The 19,583-nt window shown below is 42.6% G+C and overlaps 1 protein-coding gene across 2 annotated transcripts in view; it reads left to right on the top strand.

Moving 5' to 3' along the window:
* Positions 1–19,583, top strand: part of grik2 (glutamate receptor, ionotropic, kainate 2) — a 181,664-nt gene that overhangs the window by 122,493 nt on the left and 39,588 nt on the right. For both annotated transcript variants that reach the window (XM_078287236.1, XM_078287237.1), the window contains exons 10-12: positions 5,541–5,747; positions 10,455–10,678; positions 17,841–17,959. In XM_078287236.1, the coding sequence (XP_078143362.1) occupies positions 5,541–5,747; positions 10,455–10,678; positions 17,841–17,959 (550 nt within the window). The remainder of the gene's footprint in view (positions 1–5,540; positions 5,748–10,454; positions 10,679–17,840; positions 17,960–19,583) is intronic.

A 19,583-nucleotide genomic window follows, 5' to 3' on the forward strand; every position in this document is an offset into this window, starting at 1 on the left:
TACAGACACTGTGTTAATGTGCCGAGTGACTGTTTATGATAATTACTGTCGTTCACAGTTGACAGGAGGTGAGAGGTCATAAGCCGCTAATGGGCTGACAATAGCTTCTTTGTGCTTAACACACTAGATAGCAGTTATTCCAATAGTTAAATGGCAGCAGATAGAGACAGAGAGAGAGAGAGAGAGAGAGAGAGAGAGAGAGAGAGAGAGAGAGAGAGAGATTCCCCACAGAGAAACAGGCGTGATGTGTTCAGCGTCTGATCGTTCAGCATTGTTGTGGCAGACTGTCGATCGATTTCTTGCAGTTGCCCAATAGACAATGTTTGAGTGGGTTGAAGGATCACCATTGTAGTTAGATTTCATTGCTTTTCAAGGTTGAGTGAGATAATGCTATAGTGCTACACACTAGGGTTTGACCAGTATGGGTCTGTGAAGGCCAATACCAATATGTTTTGATTGAAGTTGTAGCAGCACTCAGCACTTCAGTGTTTCAAAATGTGTAACTACTGAGTCTGAGTCTGATGCAAATAAAACCTGAGAGAACAGTAGCTCCATTTAGAGCAGTGGTTCTCAACGTGGGGTCCGGGGACCACCAGGGGTCCTTGACGGGGTTCCAGGGGGTCCCCAGCATATTTAGGAATTAGTTAACGTCACCATTATTTAATTTACAAGAAGTTAGCACAATTAGACGATGTAGAAGAATGACTGTTTTGATCATAGTTTCCCTGTTATCGCTCTACCTACAATACATAGTCATGGAATTCTGGACAAAATCATATCTAGCAATAAAAATATTCTTTTGAGTTTGAGAGACAAAATCTCATAAAATAGGGTCTGTGGCCCTAATGTGGACTAAATTAGGGGTCCTTGATATGAAAAAGGTTGAGAATCACTGATTTAGAGCATTTAGTGAAAAACAAACAGACAAACAAGATTCATAAATTGGTAATAATTTTCCTGGTTCAACAAATGGAAAGTATTATACATAAGAAACTATAGGAAAATCTAATGTTCTATAATAATCAGCAAATATGAGTACAGTACACTACAGTACAGAACACTATTCTCAAAACATCTTTTCTTTTAGGATGGGTCTTACAGAAGTTGATGATTCAGTGTATCTTTAAATTTGACCATTTTCATGCCAAACAAAATTACAAGTATTCAGTGTTTCCCCCAGAATTGTATTCTTGTCAGGGTGGAAAAGCCTCTGAAACAGCATTTAGACCATCATGGGACACTAAAACTCTCCATTGAAAGCCAGACTAATGAAATTCTTTTAGGGTTAGCAGCTCACCCCACCTATTCATAGGAGTAGGAAGCCTGGGATACATTACTGCTTCTAACTGAAGAACCAACAGCACACACACCGGCGGTGCAGCTGTAACAATTACAGCCAAGATTCTGCTCTTCCACATTGTGTTGTTCTTCGCAGCCATACTGTAGGTCTGTTACAAATTGCCATGCTTCAGGCTTACCTGATATTCAAACTAAATGGCCATTTTGTTTTCAACAACAAAATCTTTTAACAATTATTCACTTTTACTTAGACCAATATCCACACACACAGGCCAGCTGTGTTGTTGTTGTCAAATTCCACTCTGGAACGAAGCTCCTCCTGGCCCATTCAGCAGCTTTTCATTTTTTTTTAAATTAGCTTGTTTCCTCCCTCGCTGTTTAAAAGCGGCGCTCTCCCCCTCCCATTCCTGAAAAAAAAACTTGCTACCTACCCTCCTTCACTTGTCATTGTGAGACATGTAAACTTCAACGGGAGGAAAATCTGGCAAAGTGAGACTGGTAACCGGCGACACTTGTCAGCAGGTGCGGTTAGCTTAGCTGTTAGCCTTTATGCACGGTCCTTCGCTAGGTTTGTCCTTTGTCACCCTCTAGTGGTCGGAAAATTACTTATTGCAGCTTTAATGTATCCTACCAGTGGCCATTTTGGACATGCTTGACCAAATCCAACACACACGCTGTGTGATATGAAATTTTATTTGTAGCTTCTCAAAAATGTAGGATTTCATATCACTTGCCTTTCGCCAGAAATATGTGGTAAAAGAGTGGAAACCGAGTGTGTGTCCGTAATTGGCCACTGGTATACTATAATGTTCCTGAACTCACCTACAGCCGCACCACAACAATGTTTTTCAGTTATCCCTCTTTTTCTAGCCTGGTTGTTATATATTTAGACATTATTTGCTCACAGACAATTCTCCAATGGACCTCCATGATGGCGCCAGACGTGGTGGGAGGTTTGTGGTGCGACTGCAAAGCCCACACTGAAAGCCTGTTCTGTACTTGCACTGTGCGGCTCACATTTTCACATTTTCCAAAGCAATATTATCGGCAAATCGCTTGCTCACGCTATTTTAGGAAGCGATGTTATAACAGGAAAATACAGTGATGATAGGGGTTTTGGGGTTAGGGTCTTCTCAAAGAATAGCTCAGGCTCAGCTGGTGCTCAAGGCCGAGGCGGTGAGTGATAAATAGCCCTATTGGATGAGCATATTGGATGAATAAAAGACCAACATCCCTTTGAAAGGACAACAGGACTGCTTCACCCCCCCCCCCCCCCCCCCCCCCGGAAATCTAATAACGAGAATATCAGCAATTGTTGTCCCTTTGTCAACGCTAATACTCGTACCGAAAAAAAGGACCTGTATGGATTTGAAAACACTGCCATGCTCGTTCACCGCTGAAACCGTGGCTCAGTTACCATGGCGATGGGGCAGGAAAGCAAACACTGCTTCCAGCTTGGAGGGTTAGATGATGGAGCGAGTGTGGAGAAAAAAAAAAAAAAAAAAAAAGGCTGTTAGAAGAAAGAGCGGACACACCTACTGTACAACGCACTGCTGGTCACCGTGTGTGTGTGTGGGCATGTGTGTGTGTCATTGGTTCATTGATAATTAAGACTGATAGCTGTGCCTTTTCTAAAAAACCCCAAAAAAGGGAAGTAGGTACACCCGTTCATATACTCTTCACTACACTACTGGTGTGTGTGTGTGTGTGCATATAACGCATGTGTGTGTGTGTGTTTGTATTCCTTGACATTCCAGGCGCCCCGGTATTGATCTTCATGTGGACAGTGCTTTCTGTTCTTTCATCAAGATTACATCAGTAACCTTGCAGCCGCACAGCCGCTGAGGTATAATGTACCAGCACATGTACTAGATACAGTATGTTACGCACAAAACGGTGTCAACGCCGGGGAAATAATGGCAGCGGCGCAGTTGGAAGTGGTTAAAGGAGCTATTCTTCAACCGAGCGACCCAGGTTCAGGCCCTGCTGAAGTGTCTGTGAGCCAGACATTGAATCCCTAACAGCTCCAGCAAATGTCCAAGTGTTAATAAGTGTTGATTGGACTCATATAAACACTGGCAATGTTTCAGAGTTAAATTAACACTGACAATTTTACTATGAGGGGTGGAGTTTTGTAGCTGACTTCTGATCCTAAAGTTGATCCTAAAGCTCATTGCTGTGGCGTTTCCGCACTGCACTGTCCAGAGATCACCTGTCAATCAAACAGTTTGGGCGGAGCTTGGGTTTTCTGTTAATGCAGATTGAGTTTCTGAAGGTGGTGCTCTTTTCTCTTCTTTTTTGTCTTTTGGCTGTTCAGCCATGGTGGCTATCGCTGCGCAGGTTCAGGTTCAGGTTCAGGTTACTTTATTTGTACGTAGGTAGATTTGCTTTGCAGTAGAGAGTCATCCATCTTGACACACATTTTAGAAACAACACAGACAGTAGACAAACATAATAAAAGTACTCAAAGTTCCAATCATCACTAAACCACTAAAACTAAAAAATAAATAATAATAAAATAAATAAATAAATAAACGTTGCTTCTATATCATCTGTGCAATGTTGCTACGACTTGTTCATCTGAGTGATGGCTGCTGGAACAAGGCTATTTTTATACCGCTTTGGGACTATAAACCTTCGTCCAGAAGGAAGAAGCTGAAATTCACTGTGCAAAGGGTGGGAGTCGTAATTTAAAATGGAGCCAGTTATCCGCTGTAACTGTCTGGTGTACAGGGATGCTGGGTTAAGCTGTGACTCACCAATCAGCCTACCAGACCTTTTAACAATCTGATTCAGAGAGTTTCTGTTCTTTAAAGATAGGTTTCCAAACCATGACACCAAAGAAAAAGAGAAAATCATGCTTGCATCATGCATCATGCATGCTAACGACCCAGTTCTTCTTCTACTTATTCTAAACAAACCAGAAATGTAAAGCGCATCACTTCCTATGTGCCAGTGGATTTTTCCCAGGAAAGAGCTACCAGACACCAGGTGTTTAGAACAGACAATGTAAAAGGTTTCATGAACTGGATATAGGTTGAATCAGTGTATTATATTAATCAGCGATGGAAAGTGGCAAAATGGGCATTTATTTACAAGAAAATGTCATGGATTATTACTATAATTAATGATATTATTATTGTCATTGCATTCTAGGCAGAAAAACAGAAGGCACCACAAAGATCAAGTTTACAAATCTTGCTTTTAATTAGCAATATTAAGGAAATATGTTACTATGTGCTACTATTTTGCACCATGGAGTAACACTGTGATCCTTACAATACTCGATACAGTCAAATTCCCTTCATCATATGTGACATGGCAAAATCCACTGAACTGTGAATCATGCAACACCAGACAAAAACGGCCTATGCAATGTTTTCCTCACCACATTTGTTTGCTGTGCCACGACGAGCGACGAGTACAAACTGTTTTTTTCACGCAAACATCCCATTGCCTGCGTAGAGCCACCAGAATGTGTAAAAGCTGTTAGCAATCACTCATGATGTTTTGTTTTAATCATGGCACAATTATATGATAAACAACACCTGTTTGATAATATATTTTTGGGGGATTTATTTTACAGAGAGAGACAAGCGAGTTGTGGGAAGGGGAGGAGAGGAATGGGAGAGAGAGTGCAGGGGTAAAGAAAGACAGATGGTTCGTGGGGGCCGAGGTAGCGGGGAGGAACCGGGAGGAGAAAATAGGGAGCGAAGGGTGGAGGATTCTCGGTGGGAGGAAAAAGGGAGGTGGGAGGGAGGGCGGCAGCGGCGGCGGGGAGAAAGGAAGCAGTGTGAAAGAGGACATTAGTAATCTCCCCAGCTGTTTGCGCGAACAGAGGGGACGTGCCGGCTCTTGCTCTCTCTTTTTGTGTCCGTCTATCAGCATCTCTTATCTTATTGACAAAGCTCGCGGTGTCCTGAAAGCTAGGCCCGGGCCCAAAGCCAGCCTGCTGAGCCTGAGAGGAGCACAGAGTCATAGATACGGGGGATTATCTCTTATTATGGTCATGCCTCGCTTTGCACCCCACCCTACATCATATCATAGGACTCGGACTGCAAGCGCGCGCACAAACGCAGCGGCGTACGCACGCTTTTCCACCTGAGCCGGTGTGTGTTTGGGCACGCACGGCTCAAAAGGCCTATCTCACACATCAGACACCCCAGGCCTTATCAGAAGGTAAAAGATGCCAAGTGCTGCAGAGACTGATCCCTCTGCCCCCGATCCCCCCCCCCCGACAGGAGGAGCCGTACGTGATGTTCAAGAAGTCCGACAAGCCGCTATACGGGAATGACCGCTTCGAGGGCTACTGCATAGACCTGCTGAGAGAGCTGGCCAGCATCCTGGGCTTTACCTACGAGGTTCGCCTGGTGGAAGATGGGAAATACGGCGCCCAGGATGAGACCACGGGCCAGTGGAACGGCATGGTCAAGGAGCTCATGGACCATGTGAGTCTTGAAATGTCAATGATCTACGATGCTGCATGAACACTGCAAAAAACATCCAACTGAACAAGTCATTTAGTCTCATATTCAACCTTCAAATCTTCTTTTTCTTAAAACAAGAGAAAATTTCTGCCAATGAGGTGAGATAACTCCACTTGTTTCCAATGCAGTTTCACTTGTTTCAGGAATTTTCTAGAAATAAGTGTCAGTATCTTGAAGAAAATAACACTTGATTCTACAAAATTCTTGAAAAATTCTTCAAAAGTTGATTTGTATTGGAAACAAGTGAAATTATTTAACCCCATTGGCAGACATTTTCACTTGTTTTAAGAAAAAAATGCAATTTTAGGACTCAATAATAGACTAAATGACTTTTGAGTGATTTTCACAATATGATATTAAGTAAAGGTACACAAAAGCACGTACATCCACACTAGTAGGTGCTGGACAGAAAAGCAGTCAAATATTAAAGATAGAGTCTGCACACTACAAATAGCTCACATTGTGTTTATTGGTATTACCACCACATGTGAAACACCTTACAAATACTTATTAGAGGGGGTCACCTGACAAGTCACCTGATACTATCGCTAGATAGAGACTTAAAGTGAAATTCATGTAAAATCCCAAACAGTGCAAAGAAAAAAAAAAGCAGAACACAAACAAAGCAGTACACAAAAGGTTACCCAGCAAATCCAACAATAGTAAATTGGACAATAAATTATATCTTATATTAGACAATTATATCGATATCCAATATACAATCTCCATGTACAATCTGCACCATTTTAATATAGCATGACTAAAACATCAGGTCAGTAAAACCACCATAATGTCATGGCATATTAAGAGGAAAAAAGAAGAGGGTAAGCCGTAAGCGTTAAAATATTTAGAGGCGCCTCTGCTAATCTAAAAAAGGGGTTGTATTAAAGTCCTGATCCCACAGCTAGTAAAGCGCATGTAAGAGCTAGTAGAGAGCATAGAGAGCATGCAAAGTGTAAGCAATATGACACACATAAACACAATAAACTCAGCAGAGTAATATAGAGGTACACAGGCAGAATATGGAGGACGCTAGTTGGAAAAACGGTAATTGGAAAAAAGGTTGAACATAGGAAGCCATCAGACTGGAGGAGAGTGTTTATAGAGGCCTCAAAGGCCTTTTAGCTCTCTGGGGGCTAGTGTGTCAGGGGTACAGATCCAAAAGGCTCCTCACAATATGATATGGTAGATGTTTTGAACTGATATCAGAAAAATATTTAGGTCCTGATTTCACTAAACGGGCCAGCAGCTATGGACGACTTTGGATAGAGTCTCAAATTTAATTTTGATGCTATATTTTCATGGGTTTTTCAACATTGGTGCATCAGCATCAGCATCTATTCACCATCAAAGTGCTTGCAGGAAAATGACCAAGGATGAGATGCAGTGATGAGGTGCTGCACTGCACTGAGACATACTGAGAGGGTAAGAAAGTGAGAAAGAAAGAAGGAAAGCAAGAAAGAAAGAAAGAAAGGGAGGTAGCAACTCCCGCTCCTGCATTGAGAGAACAGCGATGCGATGAGAGCATAGATTCTGTCTTGAGTTGTTTCCCCTACAGAGCTTATTAAAACACACACACACACACACACACACACACACGCACTAACACACACAATCTGCCCACAGTGTAGATCATTAAGCTTGACAAACTAAGTCCCAGTTAGGATAAACTGCATGGGCAGAAAAATAGCAGGCACTGCACAGCCAATAGTCAATATCTGACCCCATTAAAAGCAGCACCCATGAGCGGCCGAGTCTCCCTTAACACCGTAAGACATGTCTTCTAGTCTCGGCTGCTCTTGATCATGCAGTGATTGGCTGTCGTGACAGATATCCTGGTCTTTTCATGGGCGAAAGGCCCAATCCCCTATGAGACGATGCTGAGTGTGGGTTTGCCCCACTTCTTCTGCAGGGTCCAGGCTTGACTTAGACAGATGGTGGTTGCAGGAGACAAGGCCTCAGAAGAGTTGGGAGTGTAGACTCACAGGGAAGAAGTTCAGTTGAGGAGGAAGTGGTGAATTGAGTTGAACAAGTTGGAAATATCCTGTCAAAGGAATTTACCAAAATTATCTTCGGCCTGTCTAATGCTCAAAGCGGAGTAAACACATCCAGATTTATTTGGCTGAAAAGCGACCTTTTCTGGAGTTTGTATTTACTCTCTGTATGATTGTATTATAGTTGTTCAGATAGGTTTAGTTGTATAACTGGGAGTACAGGAGCCTGCCTGATATCAGAAATACTTTTTCATATATCACAATTGTGAGCACTGAGCTCAGTCGGTGCAGTCTAGAGTGATATATGGCAACCTTCATGGGACAAAAAGGATATATCTTTGAGAAATGAACCACTTGACCTCGTTGTGAATGTTTAGCATTTACAGTCACATCGCAGCCTGAGATTTATGAACTGTCAGTGGCACTACGGTTTTCACCCCAGATATGGTAACATGATTGGCTGGACAGGTTGTACATCCTCTCTCTATAACTCACAGGCACAAGTGTAACATAAACACGACTTCAATGCATGTCCAAGGAGGAATGACACCATAATACAAATAACTCTGTGGAAAGGCCATTTCAATGTTGATCAGATATCAAACTTCTTACAAATATTGTACAATGCACACGGGTACACAAACAACCTTACCCTACTTTCAGAGTGGACGTGCATAATAATTTAGAGGCGGTGCAAATAGATGCAAAGTCAGTGGAAGGAGGTGAACAGAGTGAGATGGACACAACTTCATCCTAGGCAGTGCAAAGTGAGGCAAAGAGGTGTTTGCTCCAGCTAACATTTTCCAACTTGAGAGAGACATTTAGCCTGACCGACTAAAGTGAAAGCCAATCAGCTTCAAACAGAACTCTATCCAGGCACCTGTAAATGCCCCCCCACACCTAGTATTTTTAGAAGAAAAAAATGGCAATTGGGCATTTTTGACCAATAACACTGACCAATGACATCTGCACAAAAACTTTATTAAAAGTTTATAAAAGCTGATTCCCCAGAGAAGACATTGGTGGTGCTGCTGCCAAGCCCGGAGCAAAAGAATGATGCAGCATGATAGCATAAAGTAGTTAATGCTGAAGCAGAATTTTAACTAATTTACACTGTCTCGTCAAGAAATATGTCATCCAAAACCACTAATCATAATGGGACTATAGAAATATGTCAACCAAACCACTAATCATAATGACTGGACTATAGAAAGATGTCAACCAAACCACTAATCATAATGGGACTATAGAAAGATGTCAACCAAACCACTAATCATAATGGGACTATAGAAAGATGTCAACCAAACCACTAATCATAAGGACTGGACTATAGAAAGATGTCAACTAAAACCACTAATCATAATGGGACTATAGAAAGATGTCAACCAAACCACTAATCATAATGGGACTATAGAAAGATGTCAACCAAACCACTAATCATAATGGGACTATAGAAAGATGTCAACCAAACCACTAATCATAAGGACTGGATTATAGAAAGATGTCAACTAAAACCACTAATCATAATGGGACTATAGAAAGATGTCAACCAAACCACTAATCATAATGGGACTATAGAAAGATGTCAACCAAACCACTAATCATAATGGGACTATAGAAAGATGTCAACCAAACCACTAATCATAATGGGCTATAGAAAGATGTCAACCAAACCACTAATCATAATGGGACTATAGAAAGATGTCAACCAAACCACTAATCATAATAGGACTATAGAAAGATGTCAACTAAACCACTAATCATAATTGCTTGACTATAGAAAGATGTCAACCAAACCATTAATCATAATGGGACTATAGAAAGATGTCAACCAAACCACTAATCATAATGGGACTATAGAAAGATGTCAACCAAACCACTAATCATAATGGGACTATAGAAAGATGTCAACCAAACCACTGCTTTCTGTTGTGTCAAGTGGTTTCATCAAACCTGCTGCATGTCATCACGCCACTTTTGCTGCTTATTTTACAATCAAGCCATCAAACAAGAGTACAGTGAGGTGAAAGCTTGTCCCCTCCATCTGAACATAGGGTTACAATATGTATAGATGTGATCGTCACAATCATTGTCAATATCAGTAGGAGGAGAGGGCTTGCTGTAGGTTAGGTTGGGTTCTGTTCGGTTTGGTTTAATGGACGCCATTGTGTCTCAGTGGTTAGCACTGTTGCCTCACAACAACCAAGGGTGCAATTTCTGGCCCTTACTGTGTGGCGTTTGCACCTTTGGATGCTCCAGTTTCCTCCCACAGACCAAAGACATAGACATCAGGTGGATTGGAGACTCTAAATTGCCCATAGGTATGAATGTGAGTGTCTGTCTATCTGTGTTAGCCCTGTGATGGACTGGAGACCTGTCTAGGGTGTCTCCCTGTCTCCCACCCAATGCATGCTGGGATAGGCTCCAGCACCCCCACCACCTTAAGTGAGTAGAAAAAAGTTGTTTGGTTTAGAGAGAAATGGTTTAGTTTAGCAGGGAGAGTGTGCTTGATGGGCGGAAAGAGAAAGAGGGCTTTAAATTTCTTGCTAAGTGCCTTGGGACAGACTCTGTGGTGTGTAAAGACCCTGTTTTCTTAATTTGATTGCCTCTAAATGCTTCCTGTGCTCCTGACTTACGGCCTATCCCTCTTCCCTTTTATGTTTGCTGTTGACAGAGAGCTGATCTTGCAGTGGCTCCCCTTGCCATCACATATGTGCGCGAGAAGGTCATCGACTTCTCCAAGCCCTTCATGACGCTGGGGATAAGTATACTGTACCGCAAGCCCAACGGGACCAACCCTGGGGTCTTCTCCTTCCTCAACCCCCTCTCGCCCGATATCTGGATGTATATTCTGCTGGCTTACTTGGGTGTCAGTTGTGTGCTGTTTGTCATAGCCAGGTAACATGTCACTTCCAGTGATCACAGCTTCACACACAGTCAGACACACGCTAAGCTGCCATCGCCTCAGCCTCGCCCATCTGACTAACAACAGGCTAATGTCTGTAATTACAGGATCAACGTCCTGAGCACACACGACTTGCTCATAGTTAAAACTCATCACTCAGTGACAAAACTGACACTAATCGATGGTCATGTATCATAGCCCAGAGTTGACAGCGTCATTTCCACGCAATCTTTTAATGTAATTTAACCATAAAGGCTCACAAGGATATTTGCCTGTTTTCTCAATTTGATTAATTTATGCAAAGAGTCCGTTTTTTTCTTCCAGTTTAACTAGAATTTTCCCAGATTGGCACTTGGAAAGGCTGCTAAATTATTCCTGGCCTGTTTCTACACACATAGTTCCCAGAAAAAACCCTCAGGAGATCCAGAAATACACAGGAACACAAACCTTATGAGCAGAGAAGTTATATCAGCCGTTTCAGGATTGTGTGTGTGTGTGTGTGTGTGTGTGTGTGTGTGTTTGAGAGTGAGAGACAAAGATTGTGCACACGTATGGATGTGTGTGTTTGTGTGTGTGTGCGTGTGGGTGTGCGCGCGCACGCGTGTGTGATGTGTCCACCTCGATGTGAACGGCTGCTGCCCCTCCTCCCACCTTTCCCTCGCTGTCCCCAGTGTCTCAGAGTCTGTGCTGTCTTTTCTTTTCTCTTGTTTTCTTCACCTTGCTTCTAACACAAACAGTGTGACACAGAGATATGGTCGTGTTTATAACAGTTCCTAATAAAGTCGCTCCGTGGCAGGTAAGGATGCAATCACATCTACAGTTTGTTTTCTTTGGTCCCAAACCATAGTAGGAAAGTTTACTTTGTTGAATTTTTGTATTTGGCTCGTTTAGGTGCACACTGCCCAATTACAAATGATGGGGGATAGGGAGTGAGGGAATGGGGGGAGGGGGAGGCATCAAAACCAATTTGATTCCAGTCCCTGTAATTGTAACCATGATGGACTTGTCTGCACTCTTTTCTGTAAATTATCTCCTCTGGTGTTCATACCAGTTAAGAACATCCATCTCCTCATACCCATAAACTCGCATTTTGGGGTCATTTCGTGTAGTTGGTTCAGATTACGTTCTCACTCTTGTTCTCTTGGAAGAAGACATTTTCTGACATGCGGTTATTTTTTCAACTGCTCAAACATATCACATTAAATGAGTAAACGCTCCAGAGTTCAAATAGGCCGCTCCGAACATGATTGGTGTGAACACACCCAAAGATTTATAGGGTTCCCACCGGTCATGGAATTTCTGGAATTCACAGTGATTGCATTAGATGGTGGTTTCAGCCCAACTGTAGTGGAAACCAGACTGTTCATCCCATTAGGAAAACAACATAAACAAACCAGGAAGAAAGAATATTTTTGAGGTAATGGAAGTGCTCTGACTTAGTCATGAACAGTCATGGAAAAGTCATGATTGTTTACATCAGGGCCTTGGTGGGAAGTCTGATTTTTTGTTGTTCTGTGGCTCTTCAGGTAGAGTATAGTGCTAAAGCCGCAAAGATTAGGGGTTTGATTCCCTCAAGGGCATGGGTGGACAATCATGCATCATGGAGGGTCAAGAGTCTGCAGGCTTTCCTTCCAACCAAAGACTACAGCAGGTGATTTCACTGATTAGTTCCTCCTCTTTGGTTGAAGGTGTGTTAATCACCTGGTGTAGTCTTTGGTTGGAACGAAAACCTGCAGACTCTCAGAACTCCATGGCACAAGATTGTCCACGCTTGCTCTAGGGCCACCCATGCTAAAATTGCATGCACTCATGATACTGTAAGACGTCTTGGATGAAAACGTCCATCAAATGGCAGAAAAAACAGTTACTTTTTGACAGGGTTTCACAAAAGTGTCTACTCTGTGGTTATTATTGCTCTGATTTTTCAGAGCTCGAATCTTTGTTAAATTACGTTGGCTTTTTGTACGCCTCAAGTATGTTCACTAGTTGGATCGCTATTAGTTTCATTACATGTACATGGCTTATCCGTGACCTCTCAGCTATTTTCATGGTTTTTTTTCTCCCTGATATTGTTGTATTTCTGATATTTCTGTAACATTTGAGTACGAGCTTAACATATATTATCACAGAATCTTATTAAAGTTTATAAGATAGGAGGATAACTATATGCAACAGATACAAACACCTTATGTTCATTGCTATTTTGCTCATCAACTCTTCAGATTAGTGATTGGTGATGCAACTCACATCAGTGGTGCTTTTGCTGGTGAAATGATAGAATGCATTGTTTGTACTGGTTGTCTATCCTTTGGTGTCTTTGTTCAGACCGATGCTTTCAGTCGTTGAAACTAGGGCAATGTTTTTGATGGATCGCTCATTTGATCTAGTGGCTGTTGCCTGTGGCTGGTGTTTGAAGCATGGTGAAGAAAAAGAGAAAGAAAAGTTCATGTTAACTCTAAAACTTTCGGGACACGTCGGCTCTGTTGCAGCCCCGGCCCGACAGTTTTACAGTTAACGCACATGTGTTTTCCAATGTTACTGGCGATATGATCACACAAGAGCATAAAAAGCGGCAACTGTCATCTAAGTTGGTTCAGAATATGCACCTATCTTTATTTATTATCACAATAAGTAAGTCTTTGGGTAAGTGTATAAATTTCCCCCTCACTCTACTCCTTTTTTTCTCCTGTATACACAAATGCATGTCAGGCTGTAGTTGCATGCCTTTACTGTATAGTCTAGCACAACACAGTCGTACAAACTTTTGTGAAATGAGTACAAACTCTTGAAACGCAGATTATGTGTTGTGGACACGAGTAATGTGAAGATTAGGTTCCTTCACCACGAAAGGATTATGTGACAGTAGTCAGAGTTTGACACGCCATTTTTGCATTTGTCACATGAAAAGGTTAGCTAACCGCTAGGTTTAGGCAAGAAAAACAACTTTGGTTAAGATTAGGCTTAGGTTAATTTTGGTTAAATGCATACTGAGTAGGAAACACAGTTTTCAAAGTTGAGCCCTCCTCCCACTGAAGGCGGTTGCCAGAACGGTAAAAAACAGTAAGAAAGTACCAATAAAAAGTACAGCGAGGTAAAAACGCCAGGCAGACATGGCTCATTCCAAAACGAGAGTGAATCTGGGGTTGGCTTTCACCTGTTGGTGAGCATTGAAGGAGAGGCTGGGGACATGGAGTAGGCCTGTTTTCTGTCTGACAGGTAGGTGCCGTTTAGTTTAGCTTGCTATACCAGCTTTTCTATTACAACGAAGCTACGCTAACAATGGTAGCTAGCTGCCAGCTCACGACACACTAGCTCTGATCAGAACTCCAGTTACTCTATATTAGAGTTTTGGACCGCTCCTGTAGCCAGCGAGGCTTTAATATAAAACAATTCAGCAGTGGTTTTGGTTGCAGACGTACACACCTGCTGCCAAAAGGTTGAGGCCCAGAAATGTCCCGAAAATACAGGTAGAAGGCAGAGTCTCTGCAGATACAGACACCGTTACAGAGTTACAGACTACCGATGGGCCGTAAGTAATGATTGAGTAGGATCATTTTTGGATGAGTTTATGCTATTACAAGGAGGAAAATCCTGCTCAATATGCCTTAAAGTGTAGGTAACTAATACAATTTGGTTAAAGTTAGGTTAAGGTTTTAGTCATGGTTAAATACCCCCACCCCCACCCCACCCCCGACCTCCACACACTTACTCTCCACCGCTGTATTTCAATGTCAAACTACTGCCTGTTAGTCGTGTCTTCTTTATGTAATCCTTTCCTGGTGGGGGAAACTGATTTCTCTCTTTTCGTTCGTTCACACAGCACGTTATTTGCATTTTAATACATTGTGCTCATTTCACGAAATTAAAGACCAGACCAGACTGTCTAGCAACACAAATCTGAAAGGCAAGATCTAACACCACAGGGGTTAGTTTACTGTGCATTTATATATATGTGTGTACACATTATACATTTTATCTATGTATGCTTGTGTTTGTATTGTACTGTGTGATTGAGTGTTTGTATGAGTGAGAGACTGACAGAGAGGGATAGTGATTGAGACTGAATGTTGGACTGATGACATACAAAGTGCAGGAGTTAGACTGCCTTTAGGTAACTGATAGTAGCTTCTCTTTGCCATATTTAGGCCTATTCCACATGGGTGCAGGGTAAAAACCACATGATTACTCTGTTGCACAGCCACCTCCCCTCATATCACCGTTTACTGTTGCTAATGTTAGTGGTTTCTTTTGCTTTTATGTTTCCTCTAATAGCATCCATACCAATGCTGCTTCTCTGTAAGGCAGGTGATGAAACAGCTAAAAAAACCTCTATTGTACATCACACCTCCGCTGAAGCCTGTGCATTATCACCTTGTTACACTTTGGGGAATCAAATTCCCTGCATCCTCCGCATCAAGCAAATTTTCTTAAGATAACCGAGAAGCAGAGGCAACGCTCAGTGACGATAATCTAACATAGCGTTTGTGCAGAATATTTCCCTTCTTTCTGCAAATAATTATGACTCATGATATTGACATCTAGTTCTCACCGTTCTTGCTCAAAATTAGAATCTCTCTCTCTCTGCAAAGTCCTTCTTCCCTCACATCAAAGTGTAGCAATAAGCCGTCTGTCCTCAGTCTTTGAATAAACTGCCTTTGGTAACTGCATGCTCATATTAAAGGCACATCCCTCATCACGTGTTCTCTGTGTGAGAACATTTGAATTTCTCTTCGGAATCCTGGAGGTTTTGAATACATTCTTATTAAAATCTTCTAAAAATTTAGCATTCAGCATTGCTGAGGTATTGATGCTTAATAAGCACGAAAACCGGGGTTTGACTAGCTCGAATATGGATTTTTGAAAGCCGATACCGATATTTTAGTTACAGATATTTTGCGCTGATAAACAACACTGTAGACCATTTCCATTCTTGGCAGGGAAAAGTCTCTGGAAAAGCATTCATATCATTATGGGACACTAAAACTCTGGGATACATTACGGCCTTTAAATGAAGAATTGATTGACAAAAAAACATCATTGAACAATTAAATGAATAAAAACAAGCGCGCAAAGAAAATCAAATTTCATTGCAGGTTCTACAGATTGTATTTCTGTAGCTGTGATCAGGGAGGAACCTCCATCATATCAGAGGTGGACTACACCGCCTGGCTGATATCCGATATTTAATAAAAGGCCAATATCAGTCGATTGTTTGGAAGTCATGTGGAGACAGACACACACTCTATCCTGCGACAGAGAGCAACAGGACCATTCCCATTCTGTTGATTCATCTCCCCTGACATTGGCGTTATCAAGCACATCATCGGTTGAGTTTTCTGCAGGATGACCCTGCCCCCCCATAGAAAGATAAAAGCCTTGCATTGTTTCGGGCCTGCTGGTGAGTTCCCTGCTTTCTGTCTGCGCTTATCTCTTGACTGACCTTGCTCAAAGTTTCTCCCTCTGCAGCACAGATGACCTGAGATAAACGTTAAGGGCAGTGTAATTGGATCAAAATGACAGCAAACGGGGCTGAGCGGTGCTACATTGAGGGACAGGTTAAGCTGTGTTGTCTCCTACAAATGGGATTGTTTTAGTATTCCCTCGGTACCAGCCCACCCCAACCCCCACCCCCATCCGCCCGCCCCAACCATCACCAGCGGTCCCTCGGCTCCAGCCCCGCCCCGTGCTCCCACGCTCCCAAGCACGGGTGCCGTTGACAACTTTGCTCATCCATGTTCATGGCAAGTGGTAATTGGCTTTTCGGGTTACATGATCGGAGGAAACGCGCTCTGAGACCTCTATAGGGATTGCGGGGGTGCCAGTCACATACGTCACAGCGTGGTCGCAGTTCAGCTGAACTCAATTTGGCATTGCAAATTGACAAGCAAGCAAATCTGGAGCAAATTGAGTGAGCGGACAGATTGATTTAAGGCCAAGGATTCTCTTAAAGTGGGAATCGGGGGGGACATTCAGAGGTCCTTGAGCTGTATGAGAGAATATCCTCCAGAGTGTTGTGGGGGTGAAAAGGAATGGCGTGCACTAACCACATTATAATAGCAAAGCCCATTAGTCAATGACAAGATGCAGTTATGATGCTGTCATTTTATCGACACAGCAATACATCTTCATGTTTGGTAGAATGTTACCTTATTCAACATAGTAAAACCGCATTTCAGCCAGAGGACAAGGGATCAAAATCTCGACATGCACCAGTGTAGCATTTTCATCCGCATTATCCTCTATGCAGATGTTATACCCACACTAGGTTATCGTTTTTGACTTTCAGCGCAATAAAAGGCCTAAACTGAGACAAGTCTACATTATGCATTACAATTTGATTAGTCAAACCCTTGTGTCTGTTAAACAGTTTGAGTGAAGATAGGGCCCTGATTCCCCTACTGCAGCACAAACCAAATCAGGTCAGGATGCTTAATTGTAGACCAATCAACCTTTACTAATGTAATGTCACTTTTATTTAACATGAATAAATGAGAAATCTCTTTGCTTGAGGAGTGTGTAGAGTGAGGGGGAGTACTGATGCCGGCGTGAGCATGATGGGAATGAACCGTTTGATCTGCTGAATATTAATGCTCCTCCAAGATTATAAGGATTATTAGTTCTTTTCTCAACTGACAATGAAGTTATTTTCAGACTCCATCGATTAAATTATGGAGGGAATTGCCTTTGATATGAGCGTGCCCACATGAAGAGTCAGTTTTGCAATACGAGTGGTGGAATTCAAGCCCATTCCCAAAGTACAAAACAGAAGACAGGGATTCAGATGAGCAACATGTTAAATAATTTTTGATGCTTTATTTCGACTAATGGGTTATTCACTGAAGAAATCCAACATCTCAATTCATGTAATGAACTCTTAATTTACTAATCCAGTTAACAGCATAACAAGTTAAGATATGTACATGATAGCATAGCAATGCGTATTGATTTGGGAAGTGTTTTCTAGCATGATTTGCAGTAGATGGTGTGCAGCATCTCCTCTCTGGACACAAATGACTAACCTTTTTGTTCTCTCTTCCCTGTCTCCCCAGGTAGGATGGCCACTGTTGGTCTCTTACACTGTCTGCTCTTGTTTCATAATGCAACTGCAGTAAACATATATGTGTGTGTGTGTGTGCTCTCTGTTAACTGTCACAGGTTTAGTCCCTACGAGTGGTATAACCCCCACCCTTGCAACCCCGACTCGGATGTAGTGGAAAACAATTTCACCCTGCTAAATAGTTTCTGGTTCGGAGTTGGAGCTCTCATGCAGCAAGGTAGACGCCTCTGCCTGCCCCCCTTTTAGCACAAGTCCCACTTTTTTGCTGGGGGTCAACCTTGCTCTTTTACCAGGCCCGTGACCATGCATGGGGGCCTCTGTGCATGTAGCTAGATGCTTACCGGTAGTGTGGGTCCAACAGGACGGACCGAGTGTGTCTTGGGATTGAATGATGTGATTAGTGAATGAGGACAGTAGAGCAAGGTGCTCCTGCATGCTCCCCTCCTCCTTGCTCCCTAACTACTCTCACCCTCCCTCCTCCCTCCTTCCTCCTTACCCTCCTCCTTCCTCCCCCAAACCTATTCACAGCTATCTGAACAGGTAAGTGTATCCATGCCAGAATAACTGAGACGGGTAAAGATGTGTGAGTCTGAATGAGAATGAGAACTCAGCAGTGCGCTATCTCTTAGCCTGCCTCTGTCCGGTTTTGTTTCCTTCTGCCAAACCAATGCCATATCTTCTCAACTAGTTGGCGTCTTTAGATTGAGAAAATATTGAGAAAAAAGGCCAAAATTAAACTAAAACCTTACGGAAACCATCTCTTCACATGTAATGGAATGATATCATTTAGATGATTCTCTGTTTTGACTGGACTGCATGTTAAGATGTGAGATATGTTGCATTTTGAAATTAGCATTTTTGACGTAAGCAATGGGAAATGCAACATATTTGAAACAGATAGCGATGACTTTAGGGTCTGGAGAGCATGGTCTCTAAGGCCTGTGACTGCCTTGCATCTGGTCAGAGGAATGGGGCAGAGATAGAACTAGGTGCCATAGCCGATGATGCTGCTGCAAGTCTGCAGAGACCTCAGTCTTTCCTAGAGAGGATTTAGTAGCTGATAATGTAAGCTCTGGTTGGCTGGTTGCATGCTATGACTTACTTATCCTGCATGCTTGATAATATCCCATAATTAGTGATTGAGTGATTTTTTTCACAGGTATTGTGCCAATGGTTAGACTGTAATCAGCCCCCGCAACGCCCCCCCTGCACTTCCCTACTATGCCAGGGAAAACCTTCCCAAAAATTCTATGATCAACGAAAAAACATTTTACAGCTTATGATATTAAGGCATAATTCAGATTTTCTGCAAAATGCATGTTTATGCAACTAACTCATGAGTAGTTGGTCAGGAATACTGTGAATATTATGTATGTTGACTAGAAGATGCAGCGTCCTGTAGTATAATTTGTATTGTTTAGTTGAAAAGCCAGTTGAAAAGGATATGTAGGGTTGACCAGTTGAGAAGATGTGGCTGAGGGTCAGAAGGCTACGGGGTTAGACTGGAGGAACACACTGTGTCTGCATGGCACTGTGCTGGTCTACACTGTAGAGAGGCTCCCCTGCCCGGCGGCTTGCCCTGCCCCCCAGAAAACTGTGGGATGTGCTGTTTGGTCATGACGTTACCTTGGGTACATGACAGTCAGCCCCAACCAGGTTCTGTTTGGGTTCGACTTGCCTCTCTGAGCGGATCGGTCCTCTTTTCTTTTCTGGTTTCTGAGGTGGAACGGGGTAAGAAGCTCTGAGCTGGTAAAATGTTCCACTTTCAAACAAACCCGCATCTGATAGCTGGCAATGGGTCACAATCACAGAATAAGCAGAATCCACTGCTAGTGTTACAG

The sequence above is a fragment of the Centroberyx gerrardi genome, chromosome 12, assembly GCF_048128805.1.
Source record: "Centroberyx gerrardi isolate f3 chromosome 12, fCenGer3.hap1.cur.20231027, whole genome shotgun sequence".
NCBI lineage: Eukaryota > Metazoa > Chordata > Actinopteri > Beryciformes > Berycidae > Centroberyx > Centroberyx gerrardi.